The sequence below is a fragment of the Sinohyriopsis cumingii genome, chromosome 16 (genome assembly GCF_028554795.1).
Source record: "Sinohyriopsis cumingii isolate HCF-2022 chromosome 16, ASM2855479v2, whole genome shotgun sequence".
In the NCBI taxonomy this organism is placed as follows: domain Eukaryota; kingdom Metazoa; phylum Mollusca; class Bivalvia; order Unionida; family Unionidae; genus Sinohyriopsis; species Sinohyriopsis cumingii.
The window spans coordinates 78,487,162-78,508,343 of NC_142976.1; the positions used below are offsets into that span (position 1 = coordinate 78,487,162).

The 21,182-nt window shown below is 35.0% G+C and overlaps 2 protein-coding genes across 10 annotated transcripts in view; one reads left to right on the forward strand and one right to left on the reverse strand.

Moving 5' to 3' along the window:
• LOC149780857 (maestro heat-like repeat-containing protein family member 1) overlaps positions 1 to 10,094 on the forward strand; it is a 172,993-nt gene extending 162,899 nt beyond the window's left edge. For all 7 annotated transcript variants that reach the window (XM_089937944.1, XM_089937947.1, XM_089937945.1 and 4 more), the window contains 3 exons: positions 659 to 761; positions 3,383 to 3,448; positions 6,957 to 10,094. In XM_089937944.1, coding sequence (XP_089794070.1) covers positions 659 to 761; positions 3,383 to 3,448; positions 6,957 to 7,039 — 252 coding nt within the window. In that variant the 3' untranslated portion in view covers positions 7,040 to 10,094. The remainder of the gene's footprint in view (positions 1 to 658; positions 762 to 3,382; positions 3,449 to 6,956) is intronic.
• Positions 10,095 to 11,597: 1,503 nt separating this feature from the next.
• LOC149780858 (uncharacterized protein C18orf63-like) overlaps positions 11,598 to 21,182 on the reverse strand; it is an 84,013-nt gene continuing 74,428 nt past the window's right edge. For 2 of the 3 annotated variants that reach the window (XM_089937957.1, XM_089937955.1), the window contains one exon: positions 19,871 to 20,093. In XM_089937957.1, coding sequence (XP_089794083.1) covers positions 20,088 to 20,093 — 6 coding nt within the window. In that variant the 3' untranslated portion in view covers positions 19,871 to 20,087. Of the gene's footprint in view, positions 13,733 to 19,870; positions 20,094 to 21,182 lie in introns of those variants that run through there. The other variant, XM_089937956.1, reaches the window with a different exon arrangement.

Consider the following 21,182-nt stretch of genomic DNA (forward strand, 5'->3'; position numbering starts at 1 on the left):
CATTAACCCCTGGTGCCACATTTATGCGTCAGGAGGTAGTAGCCTACTGCCGAGTGCAGTAGCGTCAAGGTCATGTACAATACACTAAAGTGGGTAGTCTTATAGAGAGGTAGACAGATGTAGCTCTACAATGATACAAAATAATCTGATGTAACTCTACAATGATACCAACTAATCTGGACGTTCTACCGAAAATGTTTATGCTACCAAAATGATGGGTCCATTAAGCAAAAAAAAGGACTTCAACTTTTACCCTTCTGCTCTTGTACGAGCAAAATAGCCAATGAAAAATGATGTTTCTGACACAACTAAACATAAGGTTAATGGAAAATCTCGTGGAAGTCGATTTATTAGGAATGTATTTAGAAATAGTTCCCAAAATGTGTTTCCTACTCTTATTTCAGGCAAAAACAACAAAAACCTCCAGGGGTTAATGAGTTAAGATAAAGACTTTGAACAATAGGGTATAATTGGAGTTAATCTGTATTTTTGATGGACTGAAATTAGAGTTGGTAGTGGAATTTGAGGAAAGAAATAACTTTAAAAGCTAGTTGATATGATCTTATGTGGCAGATTTCTGGGTCAACGAGAAATTGACCTGCAAGGCAAAGAAAAAGTAGATAATCTGTCTTCATTTTATGTTTTTTCTTTTAAACAGATTCAAGATTTTCCAGACAAGGTAAACTTTTACATCATGGGCTGTGTGTCCTTTTTCAAAAGCATGTGGCCTGAAGTTAAGAGCAATGCAGCATTGTTTGCAGGTACTTGTATTTTTTTTGATGCCCTTTTTCCTATTTTGCATAGGAAAAATGCTTTCAGCAAATAATTTGTTTTATAATCTTTGGTTATTTGTGAAAAAATTGGCAAAATATGTCACTTACTTACAATGGACATAGAATAGAATCCAGTAGTTTTTAGCAATTTAGGCTTCCATCTTATAATACATAATTTTAGATGTGTAGATATGGGTTGTTTTCATTGCCAAGACTACAGTGGTCAAGATTACAGTTTCTTTGTGTAGTTAGAGACATAGAGGATAGACATCTTAAGTGCTAAAATTCATGGCAGAGGAGTTGTGTTTGGTGTGTGATTTTAATAAGAAATATGGTCGATTTGTGCCTGGGTGTTATGAGATATCAGTTCAGTTCTTGTTGCTTTAATTTGTTGGAGAGAACTAATCTGTTTATCACATCCTGTTGAAGGACCATTCATATCTCATTTGACAATACAAAGCCAGAAAAACCTCTGGAAAAAAACACTTAATTCTCAAAGTAGTGCTCATGGGCATCACCATGACACTCAGTTAATGTATTAATGATTTAATAGATGAGGGCACATCACATTTATGATGATAACATTGAAACTCAGGAAATAAAATTAAAAAATTAATTTCCCTCAACAAGACTTCATTAATTGGTATTTGTCTCATCATCTACTGTGCTGTTTATAGAGATTTTTTAAAGAAAATCTTACAAAATATATGAGTTCAGAATAAAAGTTTCCTAGTTTCATGATCATTCCAAATTTCAACACATTATTTGCCATTTTTGAAGATAAAATGAGCTTTCATTCACCAATTACTTCCTTCTGCATTATAGAAGTTTGCCTTTGATCTGGGCACAATAAAACAAGGGACTAGTATATATAGTTAATTTCAACCTAAAAGTATTAATATTTGGGATATAATGGTGAAAATACTTGGTGGGGGGATGTGTTTTCAAATGCAGGTTTCTTCTTAGGGCCCCACTTGATCAAATTTCAGCAGAACCCCTTTGTAATCGTGCCCAACTGTCCATTTGTGTCTGTCCATCATCATCATTTTGGCTTCTGCAAGATGACTTTATGAAAGTTTTTTTTATAAGTTTAATCAAATTTTGGTGTGCAGCTTTATGAGACCATTAAATAAATTTAATCTCAAGTGTTATACATTATATTTTGAATAGTTGTGGCCCCTGATTGCCTGTCCTCTTGATATTGGTTTCTGCAGCATTACTTTATCAGAGACTGTTTGATTTGAACTATATTTGGCATGCAGCTTAATAGTGTTGAGACCTTGAAGGAGTTATGGCCCCTGAATGCCCATTCTCCTATGTTTGCTTTCCAAGACAAGAAATCTGTCCCATGTTTGCAGGGAAAATGAGACATAGCAATCAGTGAGCCCATGTTATTGGGAAAGTGAGACATAGCAGTCATTGATCTCATGTTATTGGGAAAGTGAGACATAGCAATCATTAATCCCATGTTATTGGGAAAGTGAGACATAGCAATCATTGATCCCATGTTATTGGGAAAGTGAGACATAGCAGTCATTGATCACATGTTAGTAGTAAAGTGAGACATGGCAATCATTGATCCCATGTTATTGGGAAAGCGCTACATAGCAGTCATTGATCCCATGTTGTTGGGCAAGAGAGCCATAGCAGTCATTGATCCCATGTTATTGGGCAAGAGAGCCATAGAAGTCATTGAAACCTATGTTAGTAGGAAAAGCTAGTGGCAGAATTGGCAACATCAAAAGTTTGTTAAGGTTTTGATTAAAGTTTTTGTTTGCTTATATTTCCTAAACTCCGTGATAGAATTTGTTAATAATGCATGGGCTCCATTTAAAGAGATGTTGATCTCTACCAGATGTAGACTTTAAAATTGGTGTATCCAGCAAAGTTTGCCATCTTTCCAGTTAATGTTGCTACTGGAGAGCTCTGCATCAGATTGGATGATTTCTGTTACTCATAATCTGATACTGAACACAATTTATTTTGTGGTCTAGTTGGTTAAAGTGTTAAAACATTAGAGTCTCCTTATTTCAGATGTTCCTAAGGTGTGCATTTGGCTTCATCTACACATTGTTTCCCACAGAAATGGCAGGTGACTAAGTAAATAACATTACGCACTGTACAACGACCTCTTAATTTGGAAGAATCTTTTAGGGTTGTAAATGTGCTTCTAAACATTTTAGATTTGTCCATTTTCATGCAGAAAGTCCAATTAAAGGTCTCACAATGTAATACTTTGTGAATGATTTATCCATGATAGATTTGGTTCATACTTGGGATGAATCATAATGAAGCAAGACTATTTATTCTCAAATACACTTGCTCAACCATTTGACCTTCATCCGAGGTCCTATATTTTACAGCAGTCATGCCTCCATTTGTGAGATCAACATTAAGGTTCTGGCCTTCTTGTTGCCAAGCTGATTTAATTTTACAAGTAAATGTTCACGGTGTTAATCAGGCATGCCAATTAAAACTTAATGCAATGTCTCATGGATGTAAAATCTTAGGACACAAATTTCGGGTCACAGGTTTGGCCAGTAAAGGATTATTACGCCATTTATTTCAGTTTTAGCTGGATTATCATTATTTTTATTATTATTATTCAGGATACCTGCTAGGAAATCTTCCAAAGGAACGACAGACTGGTATTTCTAAAGAACATGTTTGTTCAGGTAAGTTTATGAATTATAGGTGACTATAATTAGTATAGCTTTATAAGTATGTTTTATAGTCTTACTCTGTGAACCAGAAGACTTCCAAAATGTAAATAAACTGTAAACAAGTGGGGCCAAGGATCTATATATTTGGACTCCAAATGCAGTAGGGATATTCTTTGAATATGATTTCATTGAATCTTCTGTACCATAAGGGACCACACGAGATGAGGTCATGTGACTGTTCAGGCTAGAATCATTAAGTTAAATGAATGAACATGTCTCTGTTAGTTTACCACATTGTACTGACTTTTCTTTATGTTGTTTTGGGTTTAACACCATTTTCCGAGGGCCCCGAGTGGTCTAAAGCGCTCTCCATTGCGGATCACTGCCATCTCACCTCTGTCTGCGTAGGTTCGAGTCTCGGATTCGGCCAATGTGGATATGTGAGAAAGCTTGCCAGTAGCTTCTCGAGGGTCGGTGGTTCTTTCCAGTGTTTTCTTGGGTTCTTCCTCCACCATTAATACTGGCCGCCATGTATAGCCTATCGTGTGCTGAAAAATGGCCTTAAACCCTGCAACAACAACTACAACAACACCACCATTTTCCAGCATCTGATAGGCTCAACATGGCAGCCAGTATGACCACATTGGCTTTATCTGCTGTATAATACTGCTACATCTGGAATCGCGAAACCTGGTGAGAGGGTGCATTTTGATAAGTACTTAACACTCATCTTAAGAGTAGGTCACAGTGACCCATATTTCTAAGTATCTTACCCATCCCAATTCTGTTCACTGTAACCTATATTTCACATGCTACTGGCTTAGGTTACGTTGTTCCATTTTGCTCATGACCTTATAATAGTTGGTATGTTTTCTGCATATTATACTATATTTAAATTCATGAAACTTTGGGTACATCTTTATGAACATTACTTTTGTCAGCAGTAGGTCAATATTGACCATATTCATTTCATGTTTGATGTTCAATTCTAAGGATTCTTCATGCTGTAATCATGAAATTGATGACCAAATGCATCTCTATTACTACTGTGCTCTTACAACATGCTACTCAGTGTGACCTACATTTCATCTTTTCCAAAGTATTTTTTATTTAGCTCATGTCCTCATAAATTTTTGACATATATGCATACTGTCCAACCAAGTAGAGATGTCAAAAATTTTATGCATAACACTCGCTTTAACTAGTTTATATGTCTGCATTAACTTTTGAGAATAAATGTAAAGTCCACAAATGATGACTTTTGTGGTATCCTTGACCTAACATGGTTCATCCATTAATGACAGTCTTGTGCAGCATGTTTTTAAGTATAACAAAATCCCTCCCCTCTAAAAATTTCAATCATATAACATCCATCAATCACGATACAGCCCGTTTATTTTTGTATCTGGTGCCATTTATTATCAGTTTATACTGGTCCATTATAGCTCTATCAAAATAGAATGAATCTTATGACAAGTGGTTTCACATTCAAGAATCCTGTCTGTTTTGTTGGAACTGTTTCATAAAATTAATGAAAAAATTGCCATATTTACACACATGGTGAAATTTTATTAGATTTATTATTTTCAGTGTTATTAAATAGCAATGATTTCCCTTATATTTAAATATTTCATTGAAAAAATTTCATTCTGTATAGTTGTACATTTCATTTTTATTTTTTTTGTAAGATGGTATATGAAGTGAGTGTTATGGTAACCAAGTTTTTGTGTTGCCTTTGTGGTGACAAAAATACCTGTCTTGGGCCACTAATAAAAAAACAAACAAAAAAAAGTGAACAATGGCCCTGACTTGAATAGTTAACATGCGCTTCAGGGCCACAAACTTTAGGCAAAAATGGCATTAGTTAAACTGGACATTTCTATTGTGCTTTCGTTTATTTGAATTGTAGTATGTATTTAAATTTTATTTCATCGAATATTTTTTAATCAGTACTTAGTCACTATCGTTGAAAGGTATTGACCCAGTTGATGTCATCAGGATCTCAAAACAATCATGTTTAGGTCGTGAGAAAAATGGTGCATGAACCATAGACAGGCATGAAGTTGGGATGGTTTAGATTGAAATGTCAGCGTTAATTTTTAAATAGGTCGCACAAGAAGGGAGAGAAGTTTCCTCCCTTTTATTATTATATAGTACATGTATGACAAGTAAATTCTAAGCATCCATACATGCCCCTGTGATGATGAATAAAAGTGCACACAACACGAGCCTCGAACTGTAATCATTATTCTTTGTCCTGATTTGAACTTGGAAAACTTTTTTTAAAATGGGTACCTGGTTCATTACCCAGGTTATTACCAACAGGTGGGTACCCAAGTACCCATTGGCATCTCTACTACCTAGAATCATTAAATTTGGTGAGTTGTGGTTACATTTTGGCAAGTTCAACATTCTTTTTGCCAGAAGTCATCCTTGTGACCAATATTTCATACTTATTGGCTTTGTTCAAATTTTTTTTTACAAGTTCATGTCTTTGGTGGGGTTTATTCCAATCATAAAACCTAATAATTTGATGCAGCTCTCTTACTACAATGCTCTTAAAATGAAAGGTCATGTATTTGTGTTTATGATCACTGATCCATCCATGATAGACCTAATATACATCCTCACTTGGAAGCCATGTGACCAAGACAGTTGGAGTAGGAATAAATGTTTTTGATTTTTAATAGTAAATGGTAAACTTTACATATTAAAGACTATACATTACATATTGTGATATGTTACCCTCAGCAGGTTAGTATAGGAATTAGGTGAGTACTACATGCTTTTCATGTGAGACTTCACCTGTGGGTTAATCAGTTATAGATGCAGGAACTATGTACTACTAGCTGTCACTCAATGAATATTCACAGACTGTGAGTTCTTAACCCAATAGTATCTGACCTCTAGGAGCAGACAGTGACAACAGATTTTCAAAAAGATTTAGGAACTATAATTTTTTTAAAATTATAAAAGAATACCAATTTGTTCATTATCAGCATATTACCTCTACTTTGGGATGATAGAAAATAATGGGTTTTGATTATTCTTTTGTCCCATTACAGTAGGTGGATGGGGTAGGTGTTTTCAAAATATGTCAGCACAATATTCTCCATATTCAAATTAAAAGTTCAAATGTAATGATGAAAGATTGCACAGAAGACTGGAAAAGGGACCAAGATCACTTTTGTCTGATTTATATTCAGCATGATAATATTTACGATTACTGGAGACTAGTGAAAATGGAGGTGAGCTATGCAATTGTTGATTACACTGGTGGCCCTTCACAATCAGTTTCATATAAGTAGCTGGCATAACTAAAGATTCATTTAGCATATTCATATGTCATTTGCTTTAGTAGTAGTAGTAGTAGCTGTTGTTATTGCAGTAAACAATGGCAGCAAAGTACTCACACATAACAAGTAACTGAAAGAGGTCAACTGCAAATTTTTGGATACTGTATGAAAAACAGTATATTCTATGCAAGAGCATGTTCAATCTTGTTCATTTTCTGTTCCAGCTTTGATAATGTTGTTGAAAGATCAATCATCTTCTGTAAGGTCTAGGACAGCTGAAGCCATCAGCCTGCTGCAGGAGTACTGAAGTCCTACTAAGTCGACATGTCTTGCTTATATAATGGACTGCTGTGACTTGCTGTTACAGATTTTTTAGCCTTGCCACCAGAGCATGACTTGATGCTTATAAATCATATTTTCACACAAAATAACAATATTCGAAAGAAGAGGAGCAGTGAGAGTACAAAATAATAAAAGGATATGTGACAGTAAAACTTCCTGAAACAGCCCTCTCTTTCATCCAGCCACCTTTGATTTAGAAGAGGATTATCCATCATCAGGACTTTGGTTTTTGCTGCATTACTTGACCATGGATTGTCAGATTTCAGTTATACTTAACCTGCAGCTTTATATTGAGATCTTGAATGATTTTGATTTACAGCATTCCCACTAGAGTAGTTATGGGCCCTGAATGCTCCATTCTTGTAACTGTTTCTCAGGTTAAGGCACCTGTGCAAATTGATGTTACCAATGCTCTTTACGATGCACACATCACCAATAGCTCGAGTTATATTTTTATACAGACAATTCCAAATTTCCATGGAAATTGCAAGACTGCATATGTATTTATAGGTCACAATTGATGTAATGGTACAGCAATAATGCTCCTGGATGAATGCATGAAAATATTCCAGTTCAGGGGATTCAGTTAATTAATTTTTGAAAACCGAGGTATCCTTTTTCTGGATGTAGCTTCTTGAAAATGAAGTTTGGCCAAAATTTAATTAGAATTGGTAATGGATCATAACCGAGCAAGGCTTTACAAAGGAGATTTATGGGTACCAATCGGTAAAATTCGTGCAGTAATGCTAGCCAGAGTACACTTAACTCTGATGATGGATGGCAACTGTTTACCATATTGTAATCTTTTATAGCATCCTATCTTGAGCAAATCCTGATAGGTTTGCTGATAATCAAATAGGCCATGTTCTATTGTTACAAAACATTCCTTTGAATTATAATTTTCTGTAAATTAAAAGCATATTCCCCAAATATCTCATGATTCCCTACCCATTTTTTCTTAACATCCAAATATTTAGACAGTTTGATTCTGTGTCAAGTAACAGCTTAGGTCACAAGAGTTACAACTTAAATAATTGAATACTGTAATTAGGAGATTTTTAGCAGTGAAGATATTTTAGAAATTTAACAATCTCAGATCAAAATCTCAAAAATGTATCCCTGGGGGCCATCACAGTTTATAACCTCGTATATGTGAAATTTAAAACACACCTGTTTGGATGAAATTGAAAAATTTTATTTGTTAAAATACTCCAATATTGTGGCTTGGCAACTGTTACATAATTTCGACCTATTGCTGCTAGCAGAGTTCAACTTGGCCAAAAGAGAGAGTTGATCCAGGCAATTTCCAAGACAGGTATCGTCTTGCATAGACTGCTTTCATTTCTTAGTAGTGTTTGCTAATGCTTGCGTGAAATGAGGTATTAATGCAGTTTGTACTAATTTAGAGTCAATTCAGTTAGGATACAAGCTACACCTTGATTATCCAAACCTATTGCTACTGCATGTTTCTTGATTAATTTTGACTTGTTTTCTTTATTATGTGAATGCCTGTGAAAATTAAATGTCAAGATATTTCTTTGTTGGTATGAATGCCTGTGAAAATCAGATGAAATCTGTTAGAATCCAAGTAAATTTTGCAGTGATTATGTTATGTACATTCAACCTAGCAGAGCTAGCTTATGATAAACATGTATGCCTTCTTCTTATCAATTTAATATGTAAATGTGTTGCTTCATCTTCATTAAATGCTGACACTATGCCTGGGCCTCTATCACCAATGGATTTGATTTTAAACACCAGATAATTGCAAAGTGTCTTCCATGTTCCAATAGTAGTATTTTATGCAGGTAGAATGAAACATTTGAAGGGGGGAGAATAGAAACTGATGCAGGACAGATTCATAGATGTTGTCTCTTCTTGCAGATGAACAGTTCAGTATTAATACTCATCTGAAGAGGGTAAAGGCAGCAATTAAAGTTTAAATATAAAGGGCTATATAAATTAAAGTTAAAATATGGACTACAAGTTCCATATCCTAAAGCAATGACTTGTAATTTGTACTCTTGGGCTTTAATTTTCTTGAATAGTTAGTCTGTGTACACCTAAATCTATGAATAATATGCAAAAATATGCATACATGTATACTTTTCCCCACAATTTAATTGAATTTTTTGCTATTTATTGGTCTAATTCAATAAATGTTCACTAGTAGTTCCTGACCCCCAGATCATGACACAAATCAGGGTTGCAAGGACATTCTGGAGGGTTGCAAAGGGTCACCATACATTTTTTTGAGGGTGGCAAAACTTATAAAAATGTGGACATGATGCTCAGATTGGGTTTTTTTTTAGGTCATGGCCTAAAAAGGTTGGGAACCACTGATGTACACTTAAATTTGGTATTCTCTTTCAGTAACACCATAGGTGCAATATTGTTATATCTTGATTTTTCAAGCCCAACTTCAAGTTTCCATATTATGTTGATTTCCACCACTTACACATATATACATGTGGTAATGTTTAATGTTTTATCTAACTGTTGTGGGTATGGAGGGTACAATTAGATCACCAGTTTTTCCATGTTTAGTGATTATGTATGGTGGAAATAATGAATAAAAAGTGGGTATCACTTGACAATTTTTCTCAAAAAATATATGAAGTCCTACTGATTATTGTGCAAAATAGACATTCTGACCCATGGTAAGGTGAGTTAAAAATTACACCTCTTGCAAAGAGAATTTTTTGTTTTCATTTATATTCAGTAAAGTTCCCATTTCCAATGTTAGCAAAAGAAGAGATTTTCCGGAGCTTATGTTTGGATAATTAATTGGTATTACAACAGATGGGATAAATAATTGTTGAAAATAGAACATTTGAGCCATTTTTAGAAATAAATTTTTAAAAAATTATTTCTACCAAAGAGAATTTAAAAATATATTTTCCTGAGTGCAAAGAGGAACCATTATATCCAAATGTAATAAAACTGGACACATATCCTTGTTATTCTGTTAATAAAAGAACTTTTATTCCATCTGCAACATATGAGGAACAAAAACTTAACTGATCAATATTTATTTGTATGTAAGCACATTATTTTAATCACTGAAGCACTGGATATCATTTACTATCACAAGTTACATTGTGTTCAGAGTTTCCTTTTCACACATCAAACGGACAAATCCCTTTGCATCCGTTTTCATATGCAGCTGATGGTTCAATTCATCCCCTTTTTAAAAATGTTATCAACCAAACATTGTACACTAAGGTTAAAACTGAAGTACAGCTGCATGTTTAAGTTGTATGTATAAAGTCAAATTTAGGCAGAAATATATTTCCATTTAAATTGGATGAGCTGTCAAACTAATTCATCAAAGTTTAGATGAACATTGTTAATTGGTTGTTCTCAAACTGTTCCACAGATCACCATTTAGGTGATCTGCCAAAAGGTTCTAGAACATTTGAGAATCTGCACTTTGCTGTAAAAGAAACCCCAAAACATAAGCACATCCTTTGCATTAGAAAGGAAAGACTACTTATATTAAATAACAAGTTGTATGCTTTTATTCTGTAGAATTAATTATTTTTATATATGTGGCAATTTAATGCAAAGTGCTTTACAATAATGCTCAGCAATGTTCAAGTTGCCCACAAAAACAAAAGTTTGAGAACCACTGATGTAATTGATAATGATGATAGAAACCTGAAAAACATCTGTACTTTTAATCCTTCAATGATGCCGTAAAGAAAAGAATATCATGCAGCTCATTTCAAGTCTGATCAGTTTATCTAAAAAGCAAATCAGTTTTGAATGGACAAAACTGAGCTACATATCATGGATTAGAGATTTAGGAGTTTTATCCAATTACTGGCAATATTAGTATTTATATGAGTAAGCAAATTTCCCCAGTGCACGACTTCAAACTTTATACACAATATAAACTAGTGTAGGATGTCTCAAATACTTCAATCTAAAAACAAAATTTGTTGTATTTATTTGGATATCTGTTTATCCATATTTTTTTAGAATCAATATGCAATGCAGTTTAGTTATCTTTTGTCACTGACATTTTACAGTACACCATCTGAAAAAAATCACTAAGGCAGATGACATATCTGTACACCAAATCAGACGAGTCCGAGAACAAATGTTCTAAGTCCATCACTAGTACAAGTACAGAAAGCATTTGTTAGCCACAGAAATGACTGTTTGCCATCTGCCAGTTGTGTTATTTATATTATTCAAATTGCCATCACTTTATGAAACTAATTTTTTCTTAAGTTGTGTGACCATCACGTGCTTTAGGTGAATCTTGTCAATGGATGGACAGCAGAGAGGGCCAAAAACATTCCAATATCACTGAAAATGTGTGTGTATATATATTTACATTAGTGTTCATACAGCTGTGTTAAATGCTGCCACAACTAATGACAATCAGCATTCAGGCGACAAGGTTCTTATAAGGACGGTTATACTCCAGCAACAAACTTACAATGTACATGCATAAACTGTAACATTTGCTATTGCAGCCACAAGTGTTGCTTGTCACAAAAATAGCAAGGCTATTATGTATTCATCAACTTTTATTAGCAATTGCAATTGTACAGCAGTAAAATTGTTATGAAATGTTAATGTAAGCTAGAAGCTTATCACAGAACAAATAGTTAATATGTAATTGAGATTGCAATATTTATTAGGTAACATGACTTGTAGCATAAAGCTTTTTGTTAATTAATATGTAAATGTCAGAAATTGAGTTTGTGATTCTTTTGATTGAAACTAATCTTAGTTTGATACTTATTTTTTTCTCTCTAATGTCCTTCTTTTACTCAAATCAGATGTAGCCAGGCATGTTTAACATGCTGGGAATGTGTCTTTCTTTTCGAATTTGTTACAAGTTCAAGGTCAGTTTGTCTTGGCCATGGACTATGCAAACAGGTGAACCATGGAAACCATCAACTTAATGAAGTATTTATTAACTAATCTTGTATGATATATCGTTATGTTCATGTAACTGCCCAATCAGTTATTTTATCGCTTGTGTAGAACATCAAAAACAAATCAGCTATTGCCATATACAACAGTTGTATGGCAGTACTTGTTTAAGATGGAGCTGCATAGGCCATGTACAACCCCTTGTATAAAGACTGATCTGCCATAATATGGTAAAGATTAATTAATTAATGTTGTACACACTTTTGCAGGGTTGGAATGGCCCACCTTGGCAAGTTTCAAGGCTGCAAGTCCAACTCTGCTCTTTTGTTGGCAAAAGAGAGGACAGGATGTAGAGCTCTTTTGTCCATGAAAATTTCAAGCAGCTTTAAAGAATTTACAGGATGTTATTTCTACTCACTTTTCAACATCTGAAAAACGCGTTAATGAAATCTTGGATGATTATTTTGATGACTGCTGACCGAGATGGATGTCTTCAATTGGTACATATAGATCAAAATATTTTTGCAATCAATACAGTTTATGCCAGTAAGTCAGTACAGGAATATTCACAAATTTTTACAAATCATTGGTTGTAGACTAGTACAATAATAAAGAACTATAAAAACAACAATGTATTAGAATATCATTATTTTAAGGGGGAAAAAAGGTAATATCAGGAATCTAACATTTCAGCATTGATCATTCGTTAATGTTATGTGAACATATATGTATCTACAAAGACCTGTGTCAAAGTTTTGCAAAAACTGGATTTAATAAATTTGTTGTTTAAAAAATCATTCAAGTCACTCCAACAGGTTCAACATACTATTTGATAAATCCCTTTCAAGTCTAATTTTAAAAGCTGTTAATATCTGCTGGACTTAGGAATAAATATGCATACCACTTCTTTAATATACATTTTTATGCAACTGCATATCAAAGGCAGGGGGAATATAGTGTTACCCATGTCTGTGTCACCTCACCTCACCTCCCATGTCATGTTTGATTATCACCAATCATTTATGCCAAACTTCAACAAAGTTATACCTCCTGTCTAATTTGGAACTTTGCCTTCAATTTTGTTTTTGCTCAATATCTTCTGAACAATTTCATGGATTAAAAACAAATTTGGATTTAGGTTTTACATTAGTGGTCCCCAACCCCCAGGTTGAGAGGATGTTCTGAACGGTTGCCAGAATATTTTTTTTTTTTTTGAGGAAATGTGGAAATGTAGTTGTGAGGCTAAGAAAAATATTGATTAGGGTTGTGGCCTAAAATGGTTGGGAACCACTCTTTTACCTGAAGACCAAGTTCAAAATTGATTTTCTTCTTCAAGCTATATTTTACAGATATTTGATCCCATTTAACTAAGAACTTTGCCCTTAGATTTATATTAAAAAAACTTTAGAAGGAATTCTTGGACTGAAATAAAATCTGAGATGAGGCTTTGTATACAAAACACTGTAAAGTAATTGTTTCATTTTTAAAGTTTTGTGGGCAATATTTTATGGAGTTATGGCCTCTGTTGGACTTGGAACCTTTCCCTTTATCTGCATCTTTTTAGTACTTATATGTCTTGGCCAATGGATGTATTTTCAAATTTTTGTTATACAAACAAAAACTTAATACCAACATTAAAATATTCTACCGCAAACATAATTTCAGCTGTCAATGCATTCTAATGTCAGTGACATTAATCTTGCAGGATAAAATTGCTTATCACATCAGGAAATTCCTTAAAATACCATTTTCCCATTAGTTATTCCTGAAAAGAAAAGATAAAAATTGTCTTAGATACATTTCAGGCACAATAATCAGTACTTGAAAAATCTTCAAGTCTTAGGTCCCATAATCATAAAAACTGGCATCAGGGCTCATTTTCATTGACTCCTCTCTGATCGAATCTTTAGGAAGAAAACAAAAAGGTTCATCACACCAAATTGCTACAATAAAACGCTATCAATCTACCACAGAAATAGTGAGGTCCATTTTACGTAACATTAATACATAGGTTATTACTTGTAATTAATGTGAAAATGCAAGAACAGTGTTCCAGCCAGAAATTTTTTTTACAGAGATGGGGCATTAAGAGTGCTTCTAATCATAAGGGTACTTGTTTTGTTAGAAGAGGATTGATCACATGTCACAAGATTATATTGACATTTAAATTTAAAACTACAAATTTACATTGTTAATTTTGCTCAAATTGTGTAATATATCAAGTAGAATTTATGAGGGAAAAAATATGGCTAACAATGAGATTTTATTTTAAAATAAACATTCAAGATAAAAGGAGCCAGTTGATGACTTGCACTGTATGCTGGACTGATTGTTTTCTATAAATGATCATTAAACAACTTCATGACATTTAATAGCAAAGACATGACTTCAAAGATGCTTGAGCTACAAATACCCATGTGGAAAAAAAGACCTCCAAGCAACTTTTAAATGTCTGTAAAAATATGAACAGAATTTAAAGTTTAGCATTAGTCATACAAATACAAAGCTATAACTACAGAACTTTATTCCAATAATGTAAAATGCATCAAGACCAGATGAAAATTATTGGATGATAACAATATATATTTAACAATTTAGAACAACAATGCTTTTTCATCTATTTCTTTGGTTAGTAACAATAGCTAATCTGAATGTACTATTAATTATGTTTTTGAACTTCATTAGTAGTAGTACCCATGCACTTTTTAAGCAGATTTGCTTTAATTTCCTCCTCAACCTGTAGAAAAATGTTCAACCACTGCAGGTATGTTTTAAACATCTGAATATCAAGAGTAAACCAGAGGTATGGCCATGAAAACAGATCTCTCTACCTGTAATAATTCCACTGGCTGCTAATGCCTAAAATACAAGTCAAAAAGGCCTTCTACTGTATGACTGTATCTTCAACTCTACCCTTTGCACTCCCAAACAGATGAAGTTACATGCATTGTTTCATTAAAATCATTACCAAGTAAACTAGAATAGTGTAAAACTTATGCCCCCACTACAGACTGAAAAGTCCAAGCCAAAAATAAATATGCACACAAACTTACCTTTAAATTTCATTTGTCTTCATAAAAAAATGAATTGCTGAAATTGTCTGAAAATCTAAGCGGTTTATCTCTATTATGCATACATACCACATTTCATTTCTCCTTCATTAACCAATAACATTATTTTAGGAATATTAGCCAGATACCTTGCACGTCCAGCCCTACTAAAGACGAAAAACAGCTTACCTGCTTATTTTTAGATAGCCAAAGAGCACCCACATGGGCGTTTGGAACCACTCAGTCCCCATCAGTGTGAAGGAATTTTCAGTAGCCTCAAAAATGGGGACCTTCTTAGTCACGTGCACTCACATCAATCCATATGATACAATAGTACAGTGGAAGTATGAAACTGATTTCAAGTTAACTGGACCTCCCTGTTCCCTCAGAAATGGGGAGGGGCTAAACCAGGTCAGATGGGATTTGGGTTTCATTCATCAACAATCCTATCACCCCTCTACACAAATGCACTGTCAGATCAGGAGATGGATGCCATTTGACAACAGAGAATACGGTCGGTCATAAAAGGTTTTGGGAGCTTGTGCTGAGGCCACATTCCCCAATGTTTTATTCAGGACTGTTGATGTTCACAATGCAAACAATAGGTGGAGGCCCATCATTGACTTTAGTCTCCTCACCCTATTAAAGATTGGGATGTGAGGTCATCCCACCTCTCCGTGAGACAGGCGAATATGCCATCAATCTTAATCTGACATATGCATGCTTTCATGTCCCTACCGCCACATCGATCACTAGTTTCCCATTTCCACTTACTGCCACACCATTATTAATTCACTCCTGAAATTCAATCATTCCCACATCAGTGGGGCAATCCAGGTTGGCTGACAATTGAAATCCCACTGAAGAACATCAGGCAAAATGTGAAGTACCACTGCTTGTGTGCATGCTGGGAGTGCCCACCCATTGCTGACCTTCATTACTGTCAGTGACACCTGGGAAACGCCCTCTAAGCATAAACATCTTGGAAATGAGGGTTGTCATCAATGCCTTTCACATCATTGATCGCACCTGGGGAGATGATGGTCTGATAACAGAGAGGTACCAAACCACTTGTCCAGTGTGCACTGATTTGGCATTTTTTATGAGGGTACAACAACTTCCATATCAACATACAATCAGACATCTTCTGGCTGCATCAGTGGCTTGGCCGAGATTCAATCCAGAGGTGGTCATGTCCTTCACTCAGAATGGCCCCTCCATCAAATGGTCATCACTTGGGTATCCAATAATTGACCTCTTGGCAATGAGGTGGCATCAAAAGCTACCAACCTTCGTCTCCCCAGTTCCAGGCACAACAGCTTGGGTCATGGGATGCACTGTCAGCCATTTAGGAGGGGTTGTGGGTTTCTGCCACCCCACCTAGGGTACTAAAGTTACAGGGTCAGAATGGGAAGATGATTATGATAGCCCCTCTTGGCAGGGACAAGCCGTGTATCACCGATCTACTTTTCCTAATGATAATACCCCCAGGAAGATTCTGGCCACCTATTCAACCACCCTCTTCTTCTACACTCTCTGCTCTTACCAGGACAGCCTTTGCAAGTCTGACAATTCAAATCTTCATTTGTGGAAAGAATATATATATATATATATATATATATATATATATATATATATATATATATATATATATATATATATATATATATGTTGCCCATCTGTGTGCCTCTATCCCATAACTGGCAGACTTTCTCTGGCTGTGTTCTTAGAGGAGAAACATTCAGACCCCAATTGCTACTGCCCCGTGATATTAGATGTATTCTGGCATCATGGCAACATGTTTGGGTGGGTTAGAGACCTATTGGATCATTTTAACAATACTGGTCTCTCTGACCAATTTCCCTTGTTCATCTCCAAAGGGATCCAATCTGGTGTTTCAACATGGCTCAATTCGAACCCCTTTAACTTCTAGCCTACACATCACTATCATACAGACCATGTTTACTGATAGCCTTGGCTTCCATATACAAGGTAAGAGGGCTGCATGATCACTTTATGATCACCCAAATTACATTCAGTTCAGTTCAGATCGTAGCTCAGAACAGGTTACCTTCTGTTGGTAGTCAAACAAGCATCCCTGCTCATTCTTTCATAGCCAGACGAGAACAGCAGCCATGGATATATGATCTCTGACACATTCAGACATCGTGGCAGATGTAACATTGAGCATGATACAAATCTTGTATCTTTTTGACAAGTTTGATCCTCAGTGACTAAAATCCACAACATTGTTTCCAAGTGGAATTAGTAATGGGGTTCTAACTGGGTTCAACTCAAAGTCTGAACCTCTCGCTCATGTTTCGCTAATACTTCTATCATACAAGACATGCTTCCTGATTGCTTTAGCTTCCGCATGCATCCAAACTATCTTCAGTTCAGTTTGGATGGATTGGTATTCCTCCTTACACAACCAGGCTTAGTTGCCAAGAGTTGGTTGCTGTCGGTAGGTAACCAACTTGTAGTCATTCATCCTCTCTCCTATAGACAAACTGAGAGTGGCAGCCATAAAAGATCCTGTCTGCACCCTCAAGCAATACTCAGTCACACTGAGACAAGTTGTGGCACATGCAAATGTCTCTTCCTTTCGGTCAAGGCCAGAAAACAATACATCACCCTTCAAGCCCTTGTTTCGTGGATGATGATGATGTTGCTGTTATAGGGTTTAATGCCATTTTTCAGCATAAGATAGGCTATACATGGTGGCCAGTATAAATGGTGGAGGAAGAACAAAGAAAAATCCCGGAAAGATCGACCCATGAGAAGCTACCGGCAAGGTCTCAAACAGATTTCAACTTCATCTTCTCAACCATATACGAGTCCTAGATCAAGGGATCCCAGGCTGTGTTGCTTGTGCTGTTAGGAGAATGGGTTAATATGAGGAATCCAACCACTCATCCCCCATAAGGATACCCGAGGTAGAGGTCAGATGCTCAGCATCCCCTCCTCCTTTTATTCTCCTAACATGATGTGATTGAGTAACGTATTCAAAGGAGAAAGCAAATTTTTTAGTAAATTATATTTCTCTGAGAACACTTACCGAATCAAATTACTTAAAAACCCTCTGCATTAGTATTTTGCTCAGCTAAAAACAAAAAACTCTACTAATTAGTTTCTTTGGATGGAAGGATGTAAAGTATACAGATGAAAAGAGGACCAAACCAACATACCACCTGATGCTAGCAGTGGATACATGAAAAGTGTTAACTATAATGACCCGCTTTCCCAGGAATTGTTAAATCTAATGGAACTTATCTACCTCCGAAATGTAATTATAGACTTACATTCCCAAATTTAAAATTCTACCATCATTGATACTTTGAAAAGAAATTTAATGTTTAAATTTACTCTAGCCAATAATGTGAGAAATAAATGTAGGTCAAAATAAATTGCTTTTAAGAGCTAATGTTGTAATGCTCATAAGGCATGTCCCTTCATCAGTATTTAGAATGTGTAATGAATAATGAGCAAACATTTCACCTTGAAACAATCCCTTACCACCACCACCAAAATATATGGTTTAATAAAGTTTATGATACTTATATGTAATGCCAATATCCATGAAAAACCAATAAAATGGACCCAGCCTGCCCTACTAGTGGTAGAAATGAAATTCAATTTCTAAAATGTAAAATCTCACAAAACTTTATTAGTACAGTATTATTATTTTTCCTTGTCAGCACCAAACAGATAAGGTTTGTATGTTGAACTTTTACTTAAGAGGAAAAGAAAAGATTTTACATAAAATTTTGTTTGTTCTTTGAGCCTGAACATGACCTTGACATTACTAAATGGGTTGTTTTCTGTGAATACATAAATGGCTGATCAAACCAGTTGTTGCTCTGAGTTGTCTGTGGCACATGTCAGAGGAAATGCTGCATGCTTGATGAACAGAGAATATGCAGAAGATGTGTACAATAGGTGGAATTTGTTAAAAGCTAAAATACGAGTCATAATAAAAAATAATGCACTACATGTACTTGATTTGGACATGAAATTCAGCCTTGCCTTAACAGCAATTCTAGCTGTACCACCTGAGCTATCTGCAGACCTGCAAACCCTAAAAAGACTTTTTCAGTTGATATATATCCTTAGTCACACCAATTTTCAGTCAGGTTTAATGAAATGTCATGTACTGCTATTTTTGAATTGGAAAGCATGCATTTGAGTATAGAAGTGTGGTCTGATGCATGAAGCATTATGTTTACTAAAAAGTTCATAAACTACACTTTGGCTTTAATGATCTCCAGTTCTGTTTCAGAAAGTGCAGTTCCAATGTCATCGAGGTCAGTGACTTCATGCTACATCTCAACTTGACATAATCTTCATTGTTTATTTTTTAACTCACGTAATGGCAACAACCTTTCCCACCACAGACAATACTCAAATTGACATGTAAGTCTTGCCTTTCACACTTTTTATCCACACATGGTAAAGTATCTGAATATTTTTTGTATACTCCCGGCTGTATATATTCCGAGGTTTCCTAGGAAACCTTGCACAAATGCTCCTAGGAAAAACCTCAGAGTATTGGTTGCTGACTTTCTGAGGTATTAGTCGAAGAATTTTTTTTCTCCAACCACTGTCCAAAGTTTTTATTGTCAAACATTTTTTTAAACCAATACTCTGAGGTTTCCTAGGAATCCTTAGACATGTTCATGGTTTTCAAACATTCTGAGAATTCCTCTTACATATTCTCCAAAGATTCCTCAGACATATCATTCAAAGATTCGTAGTACATATCATCCGAGGATTCCTAGGACATATTGTCCAAGGTATCCTCAGACACCTCCATAAAACATCAGGCCAACAATAATGAAGCAAATATTACAGAATATAAGTATACATTTTATTTTTAATCTGTTCAACATATACAACTAAAAATTTTAAAAGGTCCAAATATCAAGAATGCCCATAAGGTTCCTTTACTGCCAAATTGTCCATTTAATTTTGAAAATCCATCCATCTATATACTGATTTTATGATGGTTTTAGCACTTGACTGATTTTCTTGTTTATCATTGCCTCTTTGATATTCTCCCATTTCTTTGAATCAGTCCTGTAAAAAAACAAAAATATTGGTTGAAAATATAAAATGTGAGGAATTAATAACACAAACAGTACGCATATAACATAACTGTTATTGGCAGCCTCAAATTTACAAATCGTGTTTGCAATCCTTTAGTTCAGAACACACGGTACTGAACCTGAAAACGCTATATTTCTATAACTGACTGTTCTTTGAATTTGGGACCATCATTCTAAACTTTTTATAACAAATTATATTTTGTTCCTGGCTCAATGCCTGAGAAGTTCAAACTAATGTATCATTATTTTACTGTATACTCCAACGCTGTATTATCACGGGTTCTTTATTATGGCGGCAAACAGGATTTTCCGATTAATTTTGGATATGCGCCATCTATCAGTTGTTTACAGAGGTAAAGTTGTAGCTAGTAAGGATGCAAATATTTTTGTGTGCAGGTTTACAGTGGAAAAGAATAAACGTCACTTTTTGTAAAGTTCATGCAATTATATTGATCATAAAAAACTCCAGTCAAACTTACTATACCTGCATTGGCTTTGATAACAAATATTCAGTGTACCATTTGATGATTGTAAATCATATACTGATAGTGACACACATGTCCTTACACGGTTACACTTGGAATTTAATTCCATGGTAGCCAATATGGACCAAAATTGACAAAACGTTACTTATGATCCTACTTATCTTACACAAATAGGAAAGCAATAATAACTATTTTTATAATCGGTAATACAGTGGAACCCCACTATAAGTGACAATTGGGGCCCTAAAAATTGGATTGTGTTAATAGCGGGTCGCATTAATGCTGGGTTTTACGGTATTTTACTTTTTCAGAGAACAATGCATTGGCACATATACGTTTATTCATGTCTAATGTATATCATGAATAAGATATCAACACCATTTACTATGATGCCATCGTGGCATGCAATTCATTCATTCATGTAATGTAATTCCATTGAAAAATTGCACACAGATTTACAATATTCAATAATTTTGTCACAGATCCTTGTGTCTGAATTCAGCGTCTAATATATAGCACAAACAGAGTATTAACACCATTTACTTGCCATCTGATATTGTACTGTCGTGGCATAC